We start from the raw sequence: 22,507 nt of genomic DNA, 5'->3' as shown, positions 1-22,507 counted from the left end.
TGAAGACAAGGTAGGAAGATCTTCAGGGGATTAGTGTTAGGTTTATTTAAGGGGGGTTTGGGTTAGATTAGGGGTATGTGGGTGGTGGGTTGTAATGTTGGGGGGGGGGTATTGTATGTTTTTTTTTACAGGCAAAAGAGCTGAAATTCTTGGGGCATGCCCCGCAAAGGGCCCTGTTCAGGGCTGGTAAGGTAAAAGAGCTTGTAATATTTGTATTTTAGAATAGGGTAGGGAATTTTTTATTTTGGGGGGCTTTGTTATTTTATTAGGGGGCTTAGAGTAGGTGTAATTAGTTTAAAATTGTTGTAATATTTTTCTTATGTTTGTAAATATTTTATTATTTTCTGTAACTTAGTTCTTTTTTATTTTTTGTACTTTAGATAGTTTATTTAATTGTATTTATTTGTAGCAATTGTGTTTAATTAATTTATTGATAGTGTAGTGTTAGGTTAATTGTAGGTAATTGTAGGTAGTTTATTTAATTATTTTATTGATAGTGTAGTGTTAGGTTTAATTATATCTTAGGTTAGGATTTATTTTACAGGTAAATTTGTTATTATTTTAACTAGGTAACTATTAAATAGTTCTTAACTATTTAATAGCTATTGTACCTGGTTAAAATAATTACAAAGTTGCCTGTAAAATAAATATTAATCCTAAAATAGCTATAATATAATTATAATTTATATTGTAGCTATATTAGGATTTATTTTACAGGTAAGTATTTAGCTTTAAATAGGAATCATTTATTTAATAAGAGTTAATTTATTTCGTTAGATAAAAATTATATTTAACTTAGGGGGGTGTTAGTGTTAGGGTTAGACTTAGCTTTAGGGGTTAATACATTTATTAGAATAGCGGTGAGCTCCGGTCGGCAGATTAGGGGTTAATAATTGAAGGTAGGTGTCGGCGATGTTAGGGAGGGCAGATTAGGGGTTAATACTATTTATGATAGGGTTAGTGAGGCGGATTAGGGGTTAATAACTTTATTATAGTAGCGCTCAGGTCCGCTCGGCAGATTAGGGGTTAATAAGTGTAGGCAGGTGTCGGCGACGTTGTGGGGGGCAGATTAGGGGTTAATAAATATAACATAGGGGTCGGCGATGTTAGGGCAGCAGATTAGGGGTACATAGGGATAACGTAGGTGGCGGCGGTTTACGGAGCGGCAGATTAGGGGTTAAAAGTGTAATGCAGGGGTCAGCGATAGCGGGGGCGGCAGATTAGGGGTTAATAAGTGTAAGGTTAGGGGTGTTTAGACTCGGGGTACATGTTAGAGTGTTAGGTGCAGACGTAGGAAGTGTTTCCCCATAGGAAACAATGGGGCTGCGTTAAGAGCTGAACGCTGCTTTTTTGCAGGTGTTAGGTTTTTTTTCAGCTCAAACTGCCCCATTGTTTCCTATGGGAGAATCGTGCACGAGCACGTTTTTGATGCCGGCCGCGTCCGTAAGCAACTCTGGTATCGAGAGTTGCATTTGCAGTAAATATGCTCTACGCTCCTTTTTTGGAGCCTAACGCAGCATTTGTTTGAACTCTCGATACCAGAGTTAAATTTATGGTGCGGCCAGAAAAAAACCCGCGGAGCGTTAACAGCCCTTTTACCGCCGAACTCCAAATCTAGGCCTTAGTCTTTTTCCACATCTGGCTATATTATTTTTTGACCAACAACCTCTGCAACCCCACGAAAGTCTTAAAAACTACATTCCTCCAGAGTGGACCAAATGAATAGACAACAATTAGGAAGCAACATAGATAAAGGTAGAAGTGAAAAGAATTGTTAATGAACTGATGAAGAGATGTTCAAGACAGCGGTTACAAACAATGAACCATAAATGGCAGTAATTTGGGATATGGGGACCTGTTTTGCAACCTTTTTTGAAGGAACATAAGTCAAAATTGAAACGTGCATGAGTGTGTTTCAATTTAAAATAGAAGCATATACATATTAGCAGAAATCATTCTTGTAAAATGTTTTATTTCAAGGGCATATGTACATATGCTGCACCTTCTCAGTACACCCATATTTAAACATTGCAGCTGCTCTGAGCTTGCAGTATTTTATCAGGAATGACTCTGTCTGTATTACACGAGCCACCAGCAACTAGGTGCACTGGGCACATGCAGCTAAACTATGTCCCTAAAATTTGTCATTTTTACAAGAAGTATTTTTCTAATATATGCACATTGCAAACATATCAATTTTACAGGAACATGAAACCACAACTTATTTCTAATATCAATTTTTCTTTGTTTTCTTGTTATCCTTTGTTATCTTTGAGTTCTCTTCGACAAATAATAACAAGAGAACAAAGCAAATTTTATATTAGAAGTAAATTGCAACCTTTGGGGTTTCATTTTCCTTTAAAATTGACATGTACATGAGTGAATTTCAGTTTTCAATAGAAATATTTTTTTGCAATATGCAGTCTATTTAAACATTAACAAATTCTGGAATAGACTGTCCCTTTCACTGCAGAGATATTTACATCCTGGTAATTTTTGGACACCTCTTTTGAACATTAGATGGGGCCGTGGATAACAAGTGAATAATCTGCATGTGACAAAATAAAGTTACAGTGTTATTATTTGTATTCTAAGATTCATTTTGTTAATATGATTCTTTGTTATGAAACAGTTCTAGCAAATTGAAACGTGTGATTCTGATATAATCTGACTAGAGACAATTAGATGATGGCAGCATATGATGACATAATAATGACAAAACATAGATAATAATGCAATATATCCAGTAATATGTTGCATTAATTTTCATGACATGATATTAGTGTGTCAGGAACATTTTCATTACAACAGTGCTAGCAATTTACAAATTATAGTGTATAAAATAAATGTTGCAGATGGTTAAATTAACCTTTCCCCCTCTAGCATGTTTTTAATCATTGTATAAAGATCTGCTCATAACAACAGAGCTAAGCATCATTATCAAAGTTGCTATGGGAAATATTGTCATTCAACAACAACAACAAACAAAAAAAAACAATTGGTTAATATAAATTGTAATAATGACTAGTAATGATTGTAGAGATCATCTGTATTGAATTTGTTCCTAAATGTAGGAAATGCTAACGTTAGTTATACATGTGAAGTAATGAGGATATTGAGGTACCATATTTAGTATTAATGTTCCAATTTCACTAATAAGCAAATTAATAGGTCAATAAACTATTTTACGTCAATAAATAATTATCTGACAAAGACAACTGACTAATTTTTGCAGCAGCTTTTATATAGTTAATAAACTGTGCAGGTTGTGTTGCTCTATCTTCAATAAATGAAGCCGGACTACATTTATCAAATGGATTAATGAAATATTGAGATGGGCCATTATGTGCTTTGAGGAAAAGCTACACAAACTACCTGGCAATAAATGTTATAAGAATGTGCGCTATTACATTGCTTTCCACAAACAGTCGACAAGGTGGGTGACTACTTTAAACTTCTTCACAGTGGATATACAATACTGTAGAAATGAAAAAACAATATTTTACATAAAAGTAGGCCTTGATTCAGAGATCTTTTAACCAACAATCAATGATGGTCCTAGGGGATTTGCTGGGAGGCGCTATGTAATGTAGCATCTCCAAACGTCAACTGTCTCAACAACTCTTAGAAACATGATTCAGATAGAGCTTAATTTACTTCTGTTATTAAACTTACTTTGTTCCTTTTGTATTCTTTGTTTAAAAGCATACCTAGGTAGGCTCAACAGCAGCAATGCACTACTGAGAGCTAGTTGGTGACTGGTGACAATGTTTATATGCCTCTTGTCATTGCCAGGGGAGGCCTGGCATGGGGCAACTACCCCCAAACTGCCCTCCGTAGTGGGGCAAATCCCCAGAAGCATGAGCAAACAGAGAGGGCAAGACATCATGCTGCACTGTCTCTCTGCACACTCTGTAAGACATATTAAGTTTCCATAAAAGCTTTTTTGACCTGTACCCACTCCTGCCGTTCCTTCACCTACAGGGCCAGTGCAGTAAGCTTTGCTGTCTTTGCAGTGCAAATGTTTTTCTGTTTTTCTTCCTTCTAGCAAAGCTCCTGAGAGACACCAGGGATCCCATTTGTGTACAGATGTGGAAATGCTACATTACTCCTTCTGCTTTGTCTTTGATTTAACCCCTTGCCAAAGAAGGTTGAAATGTGAGAGAGAAAGAGATCTGCCTGTGCTTATATGTGTAATATATATATATATATATATATATATATATATATATAACAGAGAACAAGAAGCACTCCAGAAGTGGATAGACTTCTGGAGTGCTTCTTGTTCTCTGTTATATTCCATTGTTGTTAGCACCCGAAGCTATTGTTTACTCAGGATCTGGAGTGCACTTTGCCTGTTTATATATATATATATATATATATATATATACACATATATATATATATACACATATATACACAAACAGGCACTCACCGATATTTAAATAAAGGATATCTTTTAATCCCACAAGGTGTGACGTTTCTGAGTATTACCTCCTTCCTCAGATATAACATGAAAGTGAATAACAGCAACCTCTATATATACACATGTGTGAACATAAAACCACCTACTAATCATAATCAAGTGATTTGAATCAGCTGGAAGCATCAGGCGCATAGCATGAGTCACTAGGGGCGTCGCCCGTAGCCTTAGTAACCAGCCAATCAAATTTAAACTAAACAACATGGCAACAATGTTGCTCTTATGCTAACATTATATATCCATGATCAACAAATACAACTCAATATGGGCGGACTGCTGAGGTACTCATAAATACAACGGCAACTTCTATGGCCATAAGCAAAAGTATAATGACCAACGGTAAAATACTATGCAGTCATATATCTATGCGGACAAATTATATAAGTCTGCTATCAACATAATATAAAGAAAAAAGAAAAAAAGAAAAAAAGAGAAAAAAAGGAAAAAAGAGAAGAAAAAGAGAAAAAGGAAAACACATAGTAGAAGCACAGAATAAAGAGCAAAAAAATAAAAATGAGCAATAAAACAAATGAGAATGACATAGTATGACACTTAGACAAAAGAGAATGACATAGTACGACTCATAGACAGAGAAACAGACTGTAGAGGAGGGAAAGAGTAACAGGAGGAAAAAACATAGGGAATAAACAAGAGAAAGTCAGGAAAAGACAAAGGGAGACAATTTACAGGGGGAACACAAGGGAATAAACAGTATGCTAGGGTTACTACCCAGAATACAAATTGCTATAGCTACATGAAGCTATGCCATTCTATTTTTGTATTCAAACCCTTAGGGCTCAGAGTTTCAAGCTCAAATGTCCATCTCGCTTCCCTTTTGCAAAAGTATTTTATTGTGATCTCCTCCCCTTTGTAGGGGTGGCACGTGATCAATGATGGTGTAGCGCAAGTCTGCTACATTGTGTCTACTCTGTAGAAAGTGTCTGGCCACCGGATGGTCCGTGTCTTGGTTCTTAATCGCCGTGCGTATCGCACTTCTATGATTCACCATACTGATTCTTAATTCGTTGCTCGTTTTACCGACGTAAAACAAGCTGCACAGACAAAACAGTAAGTATACTATATACTTGGTTGTACAAGTCATTCTATGCTGATGGAGATACTTATTTTTGTGCCTTGGGTGGTGAAAGAATTTTCCAGCTTGTAGCCCATTGCAGGTAGTGCATCCACTGCATTTATAACAGCCTGGGTTGTTCTATTCTAACCATGTTTTGGAGCTATAGCAGTGTACGGGATCAGTATTTTGTAGTATATCTTTGAGTGACTTTCCTTTTTTAAAACCTATTCTAGGTACACCCATCAATTTGAAAGGAAGTGTCTCGTCTGATCTTAGTATCTCCCAGTTATTTCTCATTATAGTGGAGAACTTATTCTTGTCCGCTGTATAGGTGGTAGTCATAGTTATTTTCTCTTTCTTGTTACCCTCTTTTGGTGTATCTCCAATGATGCCTTTTTTAAATGTTGAGATGTGTTGTTGTAACAATTTGTTACGGTAGCCCCTTTCAATAAAGCGCTGTCTCTTTTCTTCAGTTTGGATTTCTGCCTGTTCAGTATTCGTGTTGTTCTTCCGTACCCTATAGAATTGTGACTTTGGAAGTGTGTTTTTAAGTGCCAGGGGTGGCAGCTTGAAGCTTCTAGGAGTGAGTTCCTGTCGGTCAGATTTCTATATAGGGTGTACCCAGTTTTTTGTTATCCTTATATATTTTTAGGTCTAGGAATTTTATTTCTGTTTTACTGTAGTTCATTTTGAATTTCAAGGTGAATTTCAAGGTAGTGTGCTCGCTGTTCAATTAATCAAACCATCTTTGTAGTTGTTTTTCGCTGTCCCTCCAGATAATCAGCAGATCATCTATATATCTTTTAAAATATAAGATCTCTGGTCTATTGAAGCACTCAGTCCCGTTATTCTCAAACTCTGACATAAATAGGTTAGCGTATGATGGGGCCACGCTGGACCCCATCGTTCAATTGTAGATAGAATTGTCGTTCAAACCGGAACTAATTCTTCCTGAGGCAAATCTCCAGTATGTCCAGAATTAATTCCATAGGTGGCCCTATATAGAGGCATTTCAGAATTTGTCTTCTGATTGCTGCCAGGCCTTCAGGGTGGGGGATAACCGTGTATAAGCTATTGACATCCAAGGTCACTAGCACATCTTTGGTATTTATTTCCAGATTTTTAAGGGATTTGATCACATCTCCTGAATCTTTAATGTATGTGTTCATATTTTGAACAAAAAGGTTGCAACAGACTGTCTACATAAGTAGCAAGGGGTTGTAAGATAGAGTTTACTGCAGATACAATGGGACGTCCTGGTGGTTTTCTTAGGTCCTTATGGATTTTTGGCAAGGTATAGAAGTTTGGTGTCCTTGGGTAGTCCGTTATTAGGTATGATAGAGTCTGTTGATCGATCCAGTTATCCTCAAAAGCTCCCTTCAGGTATTCGTTTATTTCAGAGTTGAATTTCGGGGTTGGGTCTCTTGGTAGTTTGGAATATGTCAGATTATCATTCAGCTGAGTGTTTATTACCTCCTGATAGTAGTGATAGCCCATAATTACTATAGCACCTCCCTTGTCGGCCCTTCTCTAAGCCTCTGTCTCTCTTCTGCCTTGAGTAGTTCTCCACTATACTGAGAAATAACTGGGAGATACTAAGATCAGATAAGACACTTCCTTTCTAATTGATGGATGCACCTAGAATAGGTTTAAAAAAAGGAAAGTCACTCAAAGATATACAACAAAATACTGATCCCGTACACTGCTATAGCTCCAAAACATGGTTAGAAGGGAACAAACCAGGCTGTTATAAATGCAGCAGATGCACTACCTGCAATGGGCTACAAGCTGGGAAATTATTTCACCACCCAAGGCACAAAAATAAGTATCTCCATAAGCATAGGATGACCTGTACAACCAAGTATATAGTCTACTTACTGTTTTGTCCATGCAGCTTGTTTTACGTCGGTGAAATGAGCAAAGACTTAAGAACCAGGATGGCGAATCATAGAAGTGCGATATGCACGGCGATTAAGAACCAAGACACGGACCAGCCGGTGGCCAGACACTTTCTACAGAGTAGACACAATGTAGCAGACTTGCGCTATACCATCATGTATCACGTGCCACCCTTACAAAGGGGAGGAGATCACAATAAAATACTTTTGCAAATGGAAGCGAGATGGACATAGGAGCTTGAAACTCTGAGCCCTAAGGGTTAGAATACAAAAATAGAATGGCATAGCTTCATGTAGCTATAGCAATTTGTATTCTGGGTAGTACACCCTAGCAAACTGTTTATTCCCGTGTTTATTCCCTTGTATTCCCCCTGTAAATTGTCTCCCTTTGTCTTTTCCTGACTTTCCCTTGTTTTTTCGTTTGTTTATTCCCTATGTTTTTTTCCTCCTGTTACTCTTTCCCCCATCTACAGTCTGCTCCTCTGTCTATGAGTCGTATTATGTCATTTTCTTTTGTCTAAGTGTCATACTATGTCATTCTCATTTGTTTTATTGTTAATTTTTTTTTTGCTCTTTATTCTGTGCTTCTACTATATGTTTTCCTTTTTCTCTTTTTCTTCTCTTTTTTCCTTTTTTTTTTTTTTTAGCAGACTTATGTAATTTGCCCGCATAGATATATGACTGCATAGTATTTTACCGTTAGTCATTATACTTTTGCTTATGGCCATAGAAGTTGCCGTTGTATTTATAAGTACCTCAGCAGTCCGCCCATATTGAGTTGTAGTTGTTGATCATGGATATATAGTGTTAGCATAAGAGCAACATTGTTTTTATCTAATTAGCCACATTGTTTAGTTTAAATTTGTTTGGCTGGTTACTAAGGCTAAGGACAACGCCCCTAGTGACTCATGCTATGCGCCTGATGCTTCCAGCTGATTCAAATTACTTGATTATGATTAGTAGGTGGTTTTATGTTCACACATGTGTATATATAGAAGTTGCTGTTATTCACTTTCTTGTTATGTCTGTGGAAGGAGGTAATACTCCGAAACGTCACACCTTGTGGGATTAAAAGATATCCTTTATTTAAATACCGGTGAGTGCCTGCTTCTTTTTGTTGTGTGTGTGTATATATATATATATATATATAAATATATATATATATATAGTGTGCACTGTAGAAGGTGAAATGCCCAAAATCCTACCGATTTGTCTTTGTTGTTCTCAAAGTGTTGGATTATTTGCTGATGCATCTGTTGGCAGATTGGTGAGCATCGCTCGACCCATCCTTGCTCTTTAAAAAAGGCCTAGTCCTTTGAGGCTTCTTAAATACTATGATTACACGACTGTGTCACCTGTTTCACATCACCTTCTTATTTTAACTTTTCACATTGCTATAAGTCCCAAAATTGCCCCTATTCTAACTTTCTTGGAGAGTGTTGCAGTCATCAGATTTGAAATGAGTGTTTCGGAGCAGACATGCCCCTTCCTCAGACCACATACAAAGTGACGGTGCAAACAATTTATAGAGTGTAGTCACACCCATCACAAGCAAATGTGTGCCAAAATAGTTGCAATGGCAACAATAAACAATTTAATCAATTTACATACTGTATATGTGAACAATTATCAGTAAAACAAATAGCATAATAGTGAAATAAAGGGACAGTAAATTCATAATTAGACATAATTTAGAAAGAGAATACAATTTTAAACAACTTTCCAATTTACATCTATTATTTAATTTGCTTCCATCAATTGTTATCCTTTGCTGAAAGGTTTATCTAGGAAAGCTCAGGAGCAGCAAATAACCTAGATTTTATCTACTGATTGGAGGCTGCATATATATATATATATATATATATATATATACATACTGATTGTCATTGGCTCACCCATGTGTTCAGTTAGAAACCAGTAGTGCAATGCTGCTCCTTCACAAATGATACTAAGAGAATTAAGCAAATTTGATAATACAAGTAAACTGGAAAGTTGATTAAAATGTTATGTTCTACCTAAATCATTAAAGAAAATGTTTGGGTTTCATGTCCCTTTAATATATTATGTGCATATATAATCTGATCATCATACCCCATAGATCATTAACAGATCTCACTGAGAACAGACTATATCTGCTAGTGGCTCATAACATCCACTTAAACCAACTAAATCATCTTATTTCATCATAATCTATATAAACATATCATCAATGATTCATATTATCATCGGTGCTTATAATAAGACTCTTATCTAATATCCATAGTGTTAAAATTATTAAAAAGAGCATTAATTAATTTGAAAGCTTCAAATTGGACTAAGATAAATTAGACTAAATTAAATGGCATTTTGACTCATACAAGTAATGCTAGGATTAAGGTAACTATTATAGCAGCTATTTGTGTCCTATATCCATATATTTGAAATTAAGGATAGAATATCACATAACCACTAGATATATATAGTAACATAGTAAAATAGACTCATATATATCCCCAGATATTATCCCATGCAATGAAAACCCAAGCTATATCATATATCTTTATAACTCAATAAAAAGATGTCAACTCATATGTCAGCATCTACTAACGGTACATCCTATAGAAAACAGTGCCAATCAGCACTAATATTTAAACCATTAGGATGTATTGTATTTAACTGATAGATCCAATGGGATTCTCATTGTAATAATAGCTTTGCTCTATCACCAAATTTCCTGAGGGGAGGAATATGATCAATCTAAGGTTCACCAATATAAGGTTTGATTCTAAAAATATGACTTGCAACTGGTTGTTAAGCCTTTTTAATTCTTAATGCCTGCCAAATTGCTGAGTGATGATTAGCCATCCTGGTTCTAACATCACAGGTTTTGCCCACGTAGAATTTCCCACATGGACAGTTCAACAGGTAAACCACAAATTGTGTAGTACAAGTCAGAAAAGCGTTTATTTTAAATTTTCTGTTTGTATGAGGATATCGAACGTTAGAGCCTGGGATCATTACATAGTAAGTAGTGCATGAAGCACACCAATAACATGCCACCTTACAAGTAGAAAGCTAGGGGTTTTTTTCGAATAGCAATGTGTAGGGTCAGTAAGCATTATCATATCTCTTAAATTAGTCGCCCTCCTAAATGTCACCCTAGTGGTTTGTTAAAAATGTAAGGACGGATCTGTGCTCACAATGTCCCAATGTTGATGTATTAACCTCCTTAAATTTCTTTTTTCTGGGGTAATTGTTGTAATCAAGGACAATCGATCATCCTTATTTCTCTCCTTAGATTTGAGTAAATCCACTTGTGTGATATCCTTCAAGTTCTATTGTGTATCATTAATTAATTTGGAATCATATCCATGCTGTAGAAACCTTTAGGTCATTTCTTTCAATTGTGCTCCACATAATATAGGCTTAGTGTTATTCCTGATAACCCTCATCATCTGGCCCCTAGGAATAGCTTTAATAGGTTGCTGGGATGGCACCTTTTTGTGGATAAAATAGAGTTTCTGTCAGTCTCATTACGGTAGAAAGCGGATTTTAATGTTCCCCCATCCTTATATAATCTATGTCCAGATCATGAATTTGATTTTGATCATATACCATCTTGAATTTCACTGGGCTTTCCATAGAATGTATTTCCTCATACTCCTCTTATAGAGTCTCCAATGATCCATTTCAAATTATCATAGATTTTCTATGTATTGTTTATAAAAATGTATATGTGAATTGGAGTATACATTCAGAATCTTATTCTTATACTGATTCATAAATAAATTGGCATAAGCTGGGGCCATATTGGTGGACCCCAGATCAGTGCTGGTGGTCTGTATATAGTAATGCTCCTCAAAACAAACAAAAAATTGAGAGTAAGGCACAGTTCCAATAATATATGCATTGTGAGGTCCTGGGCTTATTACCATTTGGCCAAATGCTGCAACTAACTCGTCAAATTTGCTTTTAATCTAGATGCGTACTTGCAAGAGAGTGCCAGACTTTCTATGTGTTATGTTAATAATCTAGTTTTGTAATTCTCTCTATGGGCTTTGCACCCAGGGTTGGCAGGAATTAACTGCCTGAGTCCTGATGAGCTCCAAGGGCTGTGAGGTTTGCAGGGTCATGTGATGTGTACCCAGACTGGTTTGAGAGTGCAGTCCATGTCCATTTCCATGTTGTGTGTGTGTATATGTATGTGTGGGTGTATGTATGCAAGTATGTATGTATATATACACACACACACATACACACACGTACACTTTCCTCCTGTGCCAAAAGATAATAATTCTCCTTTGTTTATTATCTCACCAGATGTGCTCATCGCTCATCTAGCTCCCAGTACTGAATAACTGCTCTAAAGATGGCTTAAGTTAGAACTTTATCTTTTAACTTGTATGTCCCTTTAATTTGCAAAGTACTGTCTTTTCTACACACCCAGTGCTCAATGAAGAGCAGGGAGAGAATTTAGGCAGGTGTCACAGTTACTAAGGGTTGTGTTGTTATCCAGTTAACCAGGAGCAGTACACAGCCTTGTTCACCATTTGCTACAACAGTGTCAGTATTTTCTTTCATCATTTATAAGTGTTATTTGGATTTTATTTTCATTGTTTGTACTAGTGTGATAATATTTGGGTTTGTGGTGTGTTTGTTAACTGCTTTATGTAATACAATTTTTTATACTCTATTTTTAATATAAAATCTTAAAATATATATTTTACTAATATCTGCATAACCGAATTGTAGTATGTGCTGTCCCACAATAATGTGTATATAAGAAGTGGCGAGTTTCATGCTGAGCGTATATGCAGTTCTAGTCGCTTTAAAATGAGGTGCTTACTGAGGGGCATCGCAACTGAGGGATACGACTTTTTAAAGTGAGATGCAATTTCATACAAAAAGAATCAGAATGAAGACAACCTTGAACATAACAGAAGGAAATATCTTTTCATCTGCTATACATCCATCATATAAAGGAATAGCAGTAAAAAAATAAATCAATAAACCTTAGATGAAAAGGAAGCATAAATGGAGACATTGAATGAATTATCAAGTTGCTGGGAATAGGTTACACTGCATATTTGTAGGAATAAAAAGGTCAGACTTGAAAAGTGTTAGTATTTATTGTATTTAATGTGACACAGAAACTTATCTATTTCATGTTTGTATTGCTACATAAATTGTTTGTAAGTGTAAAATATGCAAGGGTGTATTTTAGCCAATGTCAATGAGGCCTCTGCCTAGGGCAGCAAGAATTAAAGGGACATGATTCAGATACAGAATACAATTTTAAAAAAAAGTTTCCAACTTACTTCTATTGTCAAATTTATGTTGTTCTCTTGTTATTCTTTGTTGAAGAGATGTCTATATAGGTAGCGTGCATGTGTTTGGAACACTACATAACAGGAAATAGTGCTGCCATCTAGTGCTCTTGCTAATGGATAACATTGTTGCAAAACTGTTGCAATATAGTGCTGCAGACCCATGCACACTCCTTAACTTACCATCCTGCTTTTCAACAAAAGATAACAATAAAGAAAAGAAAATTTGACAATAGAAGTAAATTGGAAAGTTGTTTACAATTGTATGTTCATTCTGAATCCTAAAAGAAAAAAAAAAAGGGTTTTATGTCCCTTTAAGTGGGAGGACATCATATTTTGAGGGGATGTTCTGTTGCATTTCTCATTCCTATTTCTATGCTCCAAATGCTTTATTTGTACATTTTATTAAAAAACAATTAACCCTAATTGTCTCATGGGGAGCAGGGCCGTTACTAGGGGTGGGCAGACCGGGCAGTGGCCCGGGGTGCATTAGGGGTAGTAGGGAGCATTTAAAAAAAATATATATAATTTATACTTAGAGCTAAAACTGAAAGTAAAAAGGAGAGGAATCACCCTGAGGAAAGCAGTCTCCTATCTCATTGATTTGTGTCACTAAAGAGGTGATGTTTTATGCATATGACAAATTATTCATGGAGGCCTATTTATCAAGCCGTCAACTGTGCTGCATTCGACGGCACCAATACGCTCGCCTGACATCGCCTAACATTGCGGCCACAGACCTGAATACGCTCTCCTTATTTATTTAAAAAGCTGTCAAAAATCTGCACACTAAGTACAAGGCGATGAGCAGCAGACTGTTGTTAACTAACAGTCATCGACCTCGCTGCTATTGGGCTTTTTCACAGCTTTATTTATATCCTGTCACTAAACACCGCCACTATACTAAAATGTTTAACCCCTATCCCGCCGCTCCCGGACCCCGCCAAAAATAAATAAAGTTATTAAGCCCTATCCCGCTGTACCAGGAGCCCACCACAGATCTTATAAAGTTATTAACCCCTATCCCCCTGCTCCCCGACACCGCCGCAACTAACTAAATGTATTAACCCCTATCCCTCCGCTACCGGAGCCCACCGCAACTAAATAAAATGTATTAACCCCTAAACCCCTGGCCTCCCACATCACTAACACTTACTAAACCTATTAACCCCTAATCCGCCAGCCCCCCACATCGCCATAAACTAAATTAATGTATTAACCCCTAAACCTAACAACCCACCAACTGTACATTAAATATTAACTCATCCCTATGATATCTTATAATAAATTTAAACTTACCTTTGGATTTAAATTAAATTATATTAACCTATTAATTACTTACCCTATCTATTATACTAAAAACTTACAATAAACTATATGAAACTACTAATTAACCTACACTAACTGTTATACTAAAATTACATTAAACTAAAAATTAAAATAACTATATTATATAGTTAAAAACTTACAACAGTTACAAAAAACTAACAACAGTTACACAAAATAACAAACACTAAGTTACAAAAAAAATAAACACTAAGTTACACAAAATAAAAAATAAATTATCAAATATTTAAACTAATTACACCTAATCTAAGAGCCCTATGAAAATAAAAAAGCCCCCCCCAAAATAAAAAAAAACCCTAGCCTACAATAAACTACCAATGGCCCTTAAGAGGGCCTTTGTGGGGCATTGCCCCAAAGAAATCAGCTATTTTACCTGTAAATAAAAATACAAATACCCCCTCAACAGTAAAACCCACCACCCACACAACCGACCCCACCAAATAAAATTCTATCTAAAAAACCTAAGCTCCCCATTGCCCTGAAAAGGGCATTTGGATGGGCATTGCCCTTAAAAGGGCATTTAGCTATTTTTCCGCCCAAAGTCCCTAATCTTAAATTAAAACCCACCCAATAAACCGTTAAAAAAACCTAACACTAACCCCTGAAGATCCACTTATAGTTTTTGTAGACCCGACATCCATCCTCAATGAAACGGCAGAAGTCCTCAGCGAAGCCGGCAGAAGTCTTCATCCAAGTGGGCCAAAGTCTTCATCCAAGCCGGCAGACGTCTTCATCCAGACGGCATCTTCTATCTTCATCCATCCGGCGCGGAGCGGCTCCATCTTCAAGACATCTGGCGTGGAGCATCCTCTTCAATCGAAGTCTTCTTGAACAATGAAGTTTCCTTTAAAAGATGGCATCCCTAAGATTCCGATTGACTGATAGAATTCTATCAGCCAATAGGAAATATGGTTAAAAAAAATCCTATTGGCTGTTGCAATCAGCCAATAGGATTGAGCTTGCATTCTATTGGCTATTCTAATCAGCCAATAGAATGCAAGCTCAATCCTATTGGCTGATTGGATCAACCTTAATTGATTTTTTCAACCTTAATTCCTATTGGCTGATAGAATTCTATCAGCCAATCGGAATCTAAGGGACACCATCTTGGATGACGTAATTTAAAGGAAACTTCATTGTTCAAAAAGACGTCAATTGAAGAGGATGCACCGCGCCGGATGTCTTGAAGATGGAGCCGCTCCGTGCCAGATGGATGAAGATAGAAGATGCCGTCTGGATGAAGACTTCTGCCGGCTCGGATGAAGACTTCGGCCCACTTGGATGAAGACTTCTGCCGGCATCGCAGAGGACTTCTGTCGCTTTGTTGAGGATGGATGTCGGGTCTTCAAAAACTGTAAGTGGATCTTCGGGGGTTAGTGTTAGGTTTTTATAAGGGTTTATTGGGTGGGTTTTTATTTTAGATTAGGGACTTTGGGTGGAAAAAGAGCTATATGCTGTTTTAAGGGCAATGCCCATCCAAATGCCCTTTTCAGGGCAATGGGGAGCTTAGGTTTTTTTAGATAGAATTTTATTTGGGGGGTTGGTTGTGTGGGTGGTGGGTTTTACTGTTGGGGAGGGGGGAATTTGTATTTTTATTTACAAGTAAAAGAGCTGATTTCTTTGGGGCAATGCCCTGCAAAAGGCCCTTTTAAGGGCCATTGGTAGTTTATTGTAGGCTAGGGGTTTTTTATTTTGGGGGGGCTTTTTTATTTTCAGTGGGCTCTTAGATTAGGTGTAATTAGTTTAAATATTTGATCATTTCTTTTTTATTTTGTGTAACTTATTGTTTGTTTGTTTTTGTAACTTAGTGTTTGTTATTTTGTGTAACTTAGTTGTCAGTTTTTTTGTAACTTTGTAATTTTTAATAGTAGATTTAAATTATTTGAGTAGGGTTAGGTTTTTAACTATATAATATAGTTAATTTAATTTGTAGTTTAATGTAATTTTAGTATAACAGTTAGTGTAGGTTAATTAGTAGTTTAATATAGTTCATTGTAAGTTTAGTATAATAGATAGGGTAGGTAATTAATAGGTTAATATAGTTTAATTTAAATCTAAAGGTAAGTTTAAATTTATTATAAGATAGGGATGATGTAATGTTAATGTACAGTTAGCGGGTTGTTAGGTTTAGAGGTTAAAAAGTTAATTTAGTTTATGGTGATGTGGGGGGCTGGCGGTTTAGGGGTTAATAGGTTTAGTAAGTGTTAGTGATGTGGGAGATCAGGGGTTTAGGGGTTAATACATTTATTTAGTTGTGGAGGGCTCCGGGAGCGGCGGGATAGGGGTTAATATATTTATTTAGGTGGCGGGGGGGTCCGGGAGCGGCGGGATAGGGGTTAATAACATTATGTAGGTTGCGGCGATGTCGGGGAGCGGCGGGATAGGGGTTAATAACTTTATGTAGGTGGCGCAGATGTCGGGCGGCAGATTAGGGGTGTTTAGACTCGGGGCTTATGTTAGGGTGTTAGGTGTAAACGTTACCATAGAAATCAATGGGGTATCGGGCAGCAGCGAACATAAGCTTTCGCTGCTTTCAGACTCCCATTAATTCCTATGGCATCCGCGGCCACCAGGGCAGTGGATTGAAAAGCAGGTACGCTGGGCCGGAATAGTGGTGAGAGTACCTGTTAGATATTTGATAAATAGCAAAAGTAGTCAGATAGTACCGAATTTGTATTCGGAACATTTGTAATGACGTAAGCATCGATCTGTGTCAGACTGAGACCAGCGGATGGTATGTTATGTCACAGATTTCAACTTTTGCCGGTCTGTGGGATTTGATAAATAAGGCAAATCAGGCTTGCCACAATTACACTGCGGAATTCCAGTGTATTTGCGGTTGACGGCGTGATAAATAGGCCTCATGGTCTTTACATAATGATATGTCCATATTTTTTTGTTTTACTGAGCGAATTAAAAAAGGTGCTTTATAAAAATTGGGTTTCCACATACTAAGGAACATATTTTCTGTTAAGGACTGTTGAATGAAAAAAAAATATTTTTGACATTATGCCTTTTTTTTTAATTTATTTACTTATTGTTTACAAATGCTTAATAGTGATGGGTGTGTGTATGTGTAATTTACACCATAATGACAATGGCAAGTTTTCACAAACTCACATGCTATTACTGCCTGAGTGTGTGTGCCTATCTATCCCTGCCTGTGTGTGCATGTCTCTGTCTATTACTGCCTGTGTGTGTGCATGTCTCTGTCTATTACTGCCTGTGTGTGTGCATGTCTCTGTCTATTACTGCCTGTGTGTACATGTCTCTGTCTATTACTGCCTGTGTGTGTGCATGTCTCTGTCTATTACTGCCTGTGTGTGAATGTCTCTGTCTTACCTTATTAGTTTTTTGCAAAGTTCAACTTTAAAGTCTATTGGAAGTTTTGTAGATACATATTGGATATGAATTTAAAGGGATTGATATGCATTAAACAAATAAATATGCATAGCTATTAGAAAAGTATAAATATAATGGAAATTAGTAAAAGATATAAAGATATTTTTAGATAATATCAATATATTTGGAAAAAAATATTGTAGTAGAAAAAGGACATATTTAAAGGGATAGGAAAGTCAAAATTAAACTTTCCTAATTCAGGATACAACAAAAAAATGTAAGACAATTCTATTATTCTTGTTCTCTTGGTATCCATTGTTGAAAAGCATATGTACATATCCTTAGCAGCACCAATGCACTACTAGGAGCTAACTGGTGGTTGGCCGCAACACACATTTTTCTCTTGTCATTTGCTAACCAGATGTGTTCAGCTAGGTCCGAGTAGTGCACTGCTGCTTTGGAGCTGACCTCTTAAAGGGACATGAAAGCCAATTTTTTTTATTTCGTGATTTAGAAAGAGCATGTCATTTTAAACAACTTTCTAATTTACTTCTATTATCTAATTTGCTTCATTCTCTTGATATCACTTGTTGAAAAGCATATCTAGTTTGCTCAGTAGCTGCTGGTTGCTGCACCTAGAGGCCTTGTGTGATTGGCTCACACATGTGCATTGCTATTTCTTCAACAAAGGATATCTAAAGAATTGAGCAAATGAGATAATAGAAGTAAATTGGAAAGTTGTTTAAAATTGCATGCCCTATCTGAATCATGAAAGTTTAATTTTGACTAGACTGTCCCTTTAATGACAGAGTGACATGCAAGGTCTAGGAGGGGGACTTTAGAATCTGTGAGGGGGGCACATTTTGGAATTTTGCCCTGGGAGCCAGATTCTCTAGAAACGTCCCTGATGGGGAGGCATGACTCTTTCATGAATATACATCCTCAGGTAGTGAGAAATATATGGTACAAATAGGAACTAAAATTTTATGGAGTGGGGGTTTTTATGGGGCAGCACATTTTTTAAGTGCCCAGGGAATCACAAAACCTAAATACAACACTAAAAATCCTTATTTTTAATTGAAAGGACATTCTAGTAGTTTTAAAATGCACAGCAATACCATTATTATCAGTTATTCTTATGATCATTTTTTTGTAGAGCGCTAACAGATTGTGCTATTATTAGAAGCATATCTGTAATGTTATTGTTAGTAAAAATGCTTCTGTTAAAGTTATTACTGATTTTGTGATAGCTTTTATGTGCATGAGATGCACAGTCAAAGTTCTTACACCCTCCAGCTTATAAACCCATAAAATGCTTACAAAACATGGAAAAATATATGCAGCAGAACAAAGTCTATTTGCTGAAGTTCATGCAGAAATAATATACTCCAGTTCCTTGCCTACAAAGAGTAAATTAAATTTACAGAGATGTCAAAAGCCAAAATTCAGCAAACCTTGGATATATAGTAAAAATCCCTTTAAGTTACTTACCCAAGGATTCCCAACAGACTCATTCTTTAATGCAAAAGAGCATATTTTTTTTTTTTTAAAAAATACACTGGTCTTCCTACGCTTAAAGGGCAGTTTACTCCAGAATTTGTATTGTTTAAAAAGATAGTCAATCCCTTTATTACCCATTCCCCAGTTTTGCATAACCAGCAAGGCTATATTAATATACTTTTTACCTCTGTGATAACCTTGTATCTAAAGCCTCTGCAGACCGCCCACTTATTTCAGATCTTTTGACAGATTTGCACTTAAGCAAATCGATGCCCTCTCATAAGTAACTCCATGGGTGTGAGCACAATGTTATCTATATGGCACACATGACCTATAACGTCCTATGACTAAGTGCCGCACGGCACGAAACGCGTAAGGACACGCCCCTTTTCCACTCCTCCGTGTTGGTGTATTTGTTTCACTGCTTCAATGTTGGAATAAAGATCCATTTTATTGGAGTTCCAAGTGTGCTGCCTCTTTGTTTCTTTTTCTGACCTATAACGTCCTCTAGCTGTAAAAAACTGTCAAATACTTTGAGATAAGAGGAAGCCTGCAATGGCTTGGAAATTAGCATATGAGCCTACCTAGGTTTAGCTTTCAACAAAGAATATGCTTACTTCTTGTTTTCAGGTTTGGGTCCACCAATATATTTGTGGGAGCTGTCTTTTATCAGCCAATAATAAATTGATCCTTCAGTACCAGTCGTTAACCAAGGTGCAATTAATTTTAGCTTCAATATTCATTATTGAATAGCTTTAAATTAAATTTTCATACAAAACATATTTAACCCCTTGCACCAATAGGATGTGTGTATATATATATATATATATATATATATATATATATATATATATATCATGTGGTACATAGCCCATTGTACTGCATGCCGTATATATACGTCTGACCTTCAGGCAGCCTATGCAGCCTTGGTTGTCAAGTGAAAGCTGAGAGCTGCCTTTCATGGGCTGCAGGCATCTGGCTTCATATGGTAAAGGAGCACAAACAGTGCTCAGTTACTATTTGAAGGGAGATTGCCAGAACATTACAGACAGTGACATGGTCGTGTAAGATAATGATCGCGGGGAGGGGGGAGAATTAATTAAAAAAAAGCCCTAAAACTTCATACAGGCAGACTGTCTGCCAGTACCTAAAATGGTGTGGGAGGGAAGAGAGCTGTTTGTGAGGGATTAGGGAGGTGGGAAGGTAATCCCTGTATTGAAATACTATTACTCTTACCAGCAAACTAATTAACACCTTCAATGCTGGAAATTTCAGAAGTGTGGCGCAAAGCGGCAATTAGTGGCCTTCTAATTGCTAAAAACTAATTCCAAAGCCATGCATTTCTGCTATTTCTGAACAAAGGGGATCCCAGAGAACCTTTTACAACCATTTGTTTTATGAGTGCAGTCGATGTTTATAAGTAATTTCATTGAGAAACCCAAAGGATTTTTTTAATATGATTTTATTTGGCAGTGAAACAGTGGTATGAAATATAACAAAATTAGCCTAGATCAATACCTTGGGTTGTCAACTAAAATATATATAGTTTTGACAAGTAAATAAAAAAAAGACTCTATCGACAAAGTGATATAAAAAAATATTTGGTATTTTTTGGCAAGTTTCTATCGACAAAGTGATATAAAAAAATATTTGGTATTTTTTGGCAAGTTTCTCTCTGAATTTCCCGGTAGTGAAGGGGTTCATTTATATACCCCCCTCAGTGTTCCCTTTAAGGCCACATTTTGTGAGCGGTCCAGCAGTGAACCAGTTAATTAGGGAATTATACCTTTGCAGACTGCATTGCGTAGTGTTTGCTAACTGCAAGGTGTGGTTCTCTAATTAACTGTTTACTGCTGGGCGCTCACAAAATGTGACTTTAGAGGGAACAATGATACCCCTATAAACTCACTTTAAACTTGGCATCTGCATTAAAGGGACACTGAACCCAATTTTTTTTCTTTTGGGATTCAGATAGAGCATTGAATTTTAAGCAACTTTCAAATTTACTCCCATTATCAATTTTTCTTAATGCTCTTGCTATCTTTATTTGAAAAAGAAAGCATCTAAGCTTTTTTCTTGGTTCAGGACTCTGGACAGCACTTTTAATTGGTGGATGAATTTATCCACCAATCAGCAAGGACAAACCAGGTTGTTCACCAAAAATGGGCCGGCATCTAAACTTACATTCTTGCATTTCAAATAAAGATACCAAGAGAATAAAGAAAATGTGATAATAGGAGTAAATTAGAAAGTTGCTTAAAATTTCATCCTCTATATGAATCAAGAAAGAAAAAAATTGTGTTCAGTGTCCCTTTAAGTTGCACCTCAACCAAGGAGCAATGTTACAGCACCAATTCCACAAGTATGTTTTTCGGCACATTATAAAAGGGGCAGTACACTAAATATATATTTTGGTTTAATAGGAATATTTACTTTTCTAATATTTAAAATTGCTATTATAAATTATTAATATTTGACTTCACTTTGTGTATAATCACTTAAAGGGACATTAAACTGAAAAGTTATTTCACAATGGGAATTTAATTATACATAAAACAAATTACAAAACTAATTTATTATCTGTTTTTTTCTGTAATTTGAAGGGATATGAAACTCAAAAAAATGTCATGATTCAGATAGAGCATACACAACTTTCTAACTTACAAACAATTTTATTTGTTCTCTTGTTATCTTTTGCTAGAAAGCAGGGATGTAAGCTTAGGAGCCGGCCCACTTCTGTAGCAGCAAATTGCAGCAGCTTTGCTAGAATGTTATCTATTTGCAAAAACACTAGATGGCAGCACTGTTTCCTGGCATGTAGTGCTTCAGATGCCTATTTAGGTATCTCTCCAACACAGAATCTCATGGGAACAAAGCAAATTTGATAATAGAAGTAAACTGGAATTTTTTTTTTCCAAATGATGTACTTTGTCTGAATCACAAAAGAACATCTTTGAGTTTCATATCCCTTTAAGTCTGAAAAATGTGTAGTTTCCCCACTGCCCCAAAGAGAACAGAGTGCATACCCTGAACTTAGAACCCTGAGCTTTGTTATATCTGTAACTGGTCACAGCACAGATAATAAAAGCAATGCTCAAGGGGATTTTCAAAGGGTGTGTCCCTGTACTGAAAAACAATGCAAAATTTGCTAATTAAATGACAGTCTAAAATAATTTGAAACCATTAAATTTGTATGCACATAATTTGCAAGAATAGTGAATAATTTTGTAAACACCATACAAATAACTTGGACGTACATTGCATTGCGGGACCTGACATAAATACATAAAGTTCATCATCGAAACACACACAGAGGTTTTATTATGACAACAGGAAAAAAGAGATAGTTTTGACATGCTATTGCGCACAGGCTCCCTGACATATTTATAGGGGGAAAATGGGCTTTTAGACTATATATTGATGAATTTAATAAATCTTTACAGGAACCCATTAAAAAAAAAAAGAAAAGAAAATTGGAAGAAAAAAAAAAACTTACTTGACTTTAGCAGAGCTGCAAGTGCTTCAATTGCTGCCCTAAAGACACAAAGGGGAAATA

General features: G+C 36.3%; 1 protein-coding gene across 1 annotated transcript in view; it reads right to left on the bottom strand.

Moving 5' to 3' along the window:
* AGBL1 (AGBL carboxypeptidase 1) overlaps positions 1-22,507 on the bottom strand; it is a 1,247,389-nt gene that overhangs the window by 1,068,065 nt on the left and 156,817 nt on the right. The window contains exon 6 of the mRNA XM_053717645.1: positions 22,448-22,485. Within this exon, the coding sequence (XP_053573620.1) occupies positions 22,448-22,485 (38 nt within the window). The remainder of the gene's footprint in view (positions 1-22,447; positions 22,486-22,507) is intronic.

Source organism: Bombina bombina, chromosome 6 (genome assembly GCF_027579735.1).
Source record: "Bombina bombina isolate aBomBom1 chromosome 6, aBomBom1.pri, whole genome shotgun sequence".
NCBI classification, from domain to species: domain Eukaryota; kingdom Metazoa; phylum Chordata; class Amphibia; order Anura; family Bombinatoridae; genus Bombina; species Bombina bombina.
Note: the sequence above shows the minus strand (reverse complement) of the source record. Positions and strands in the feature narration are given on the sequence as shown.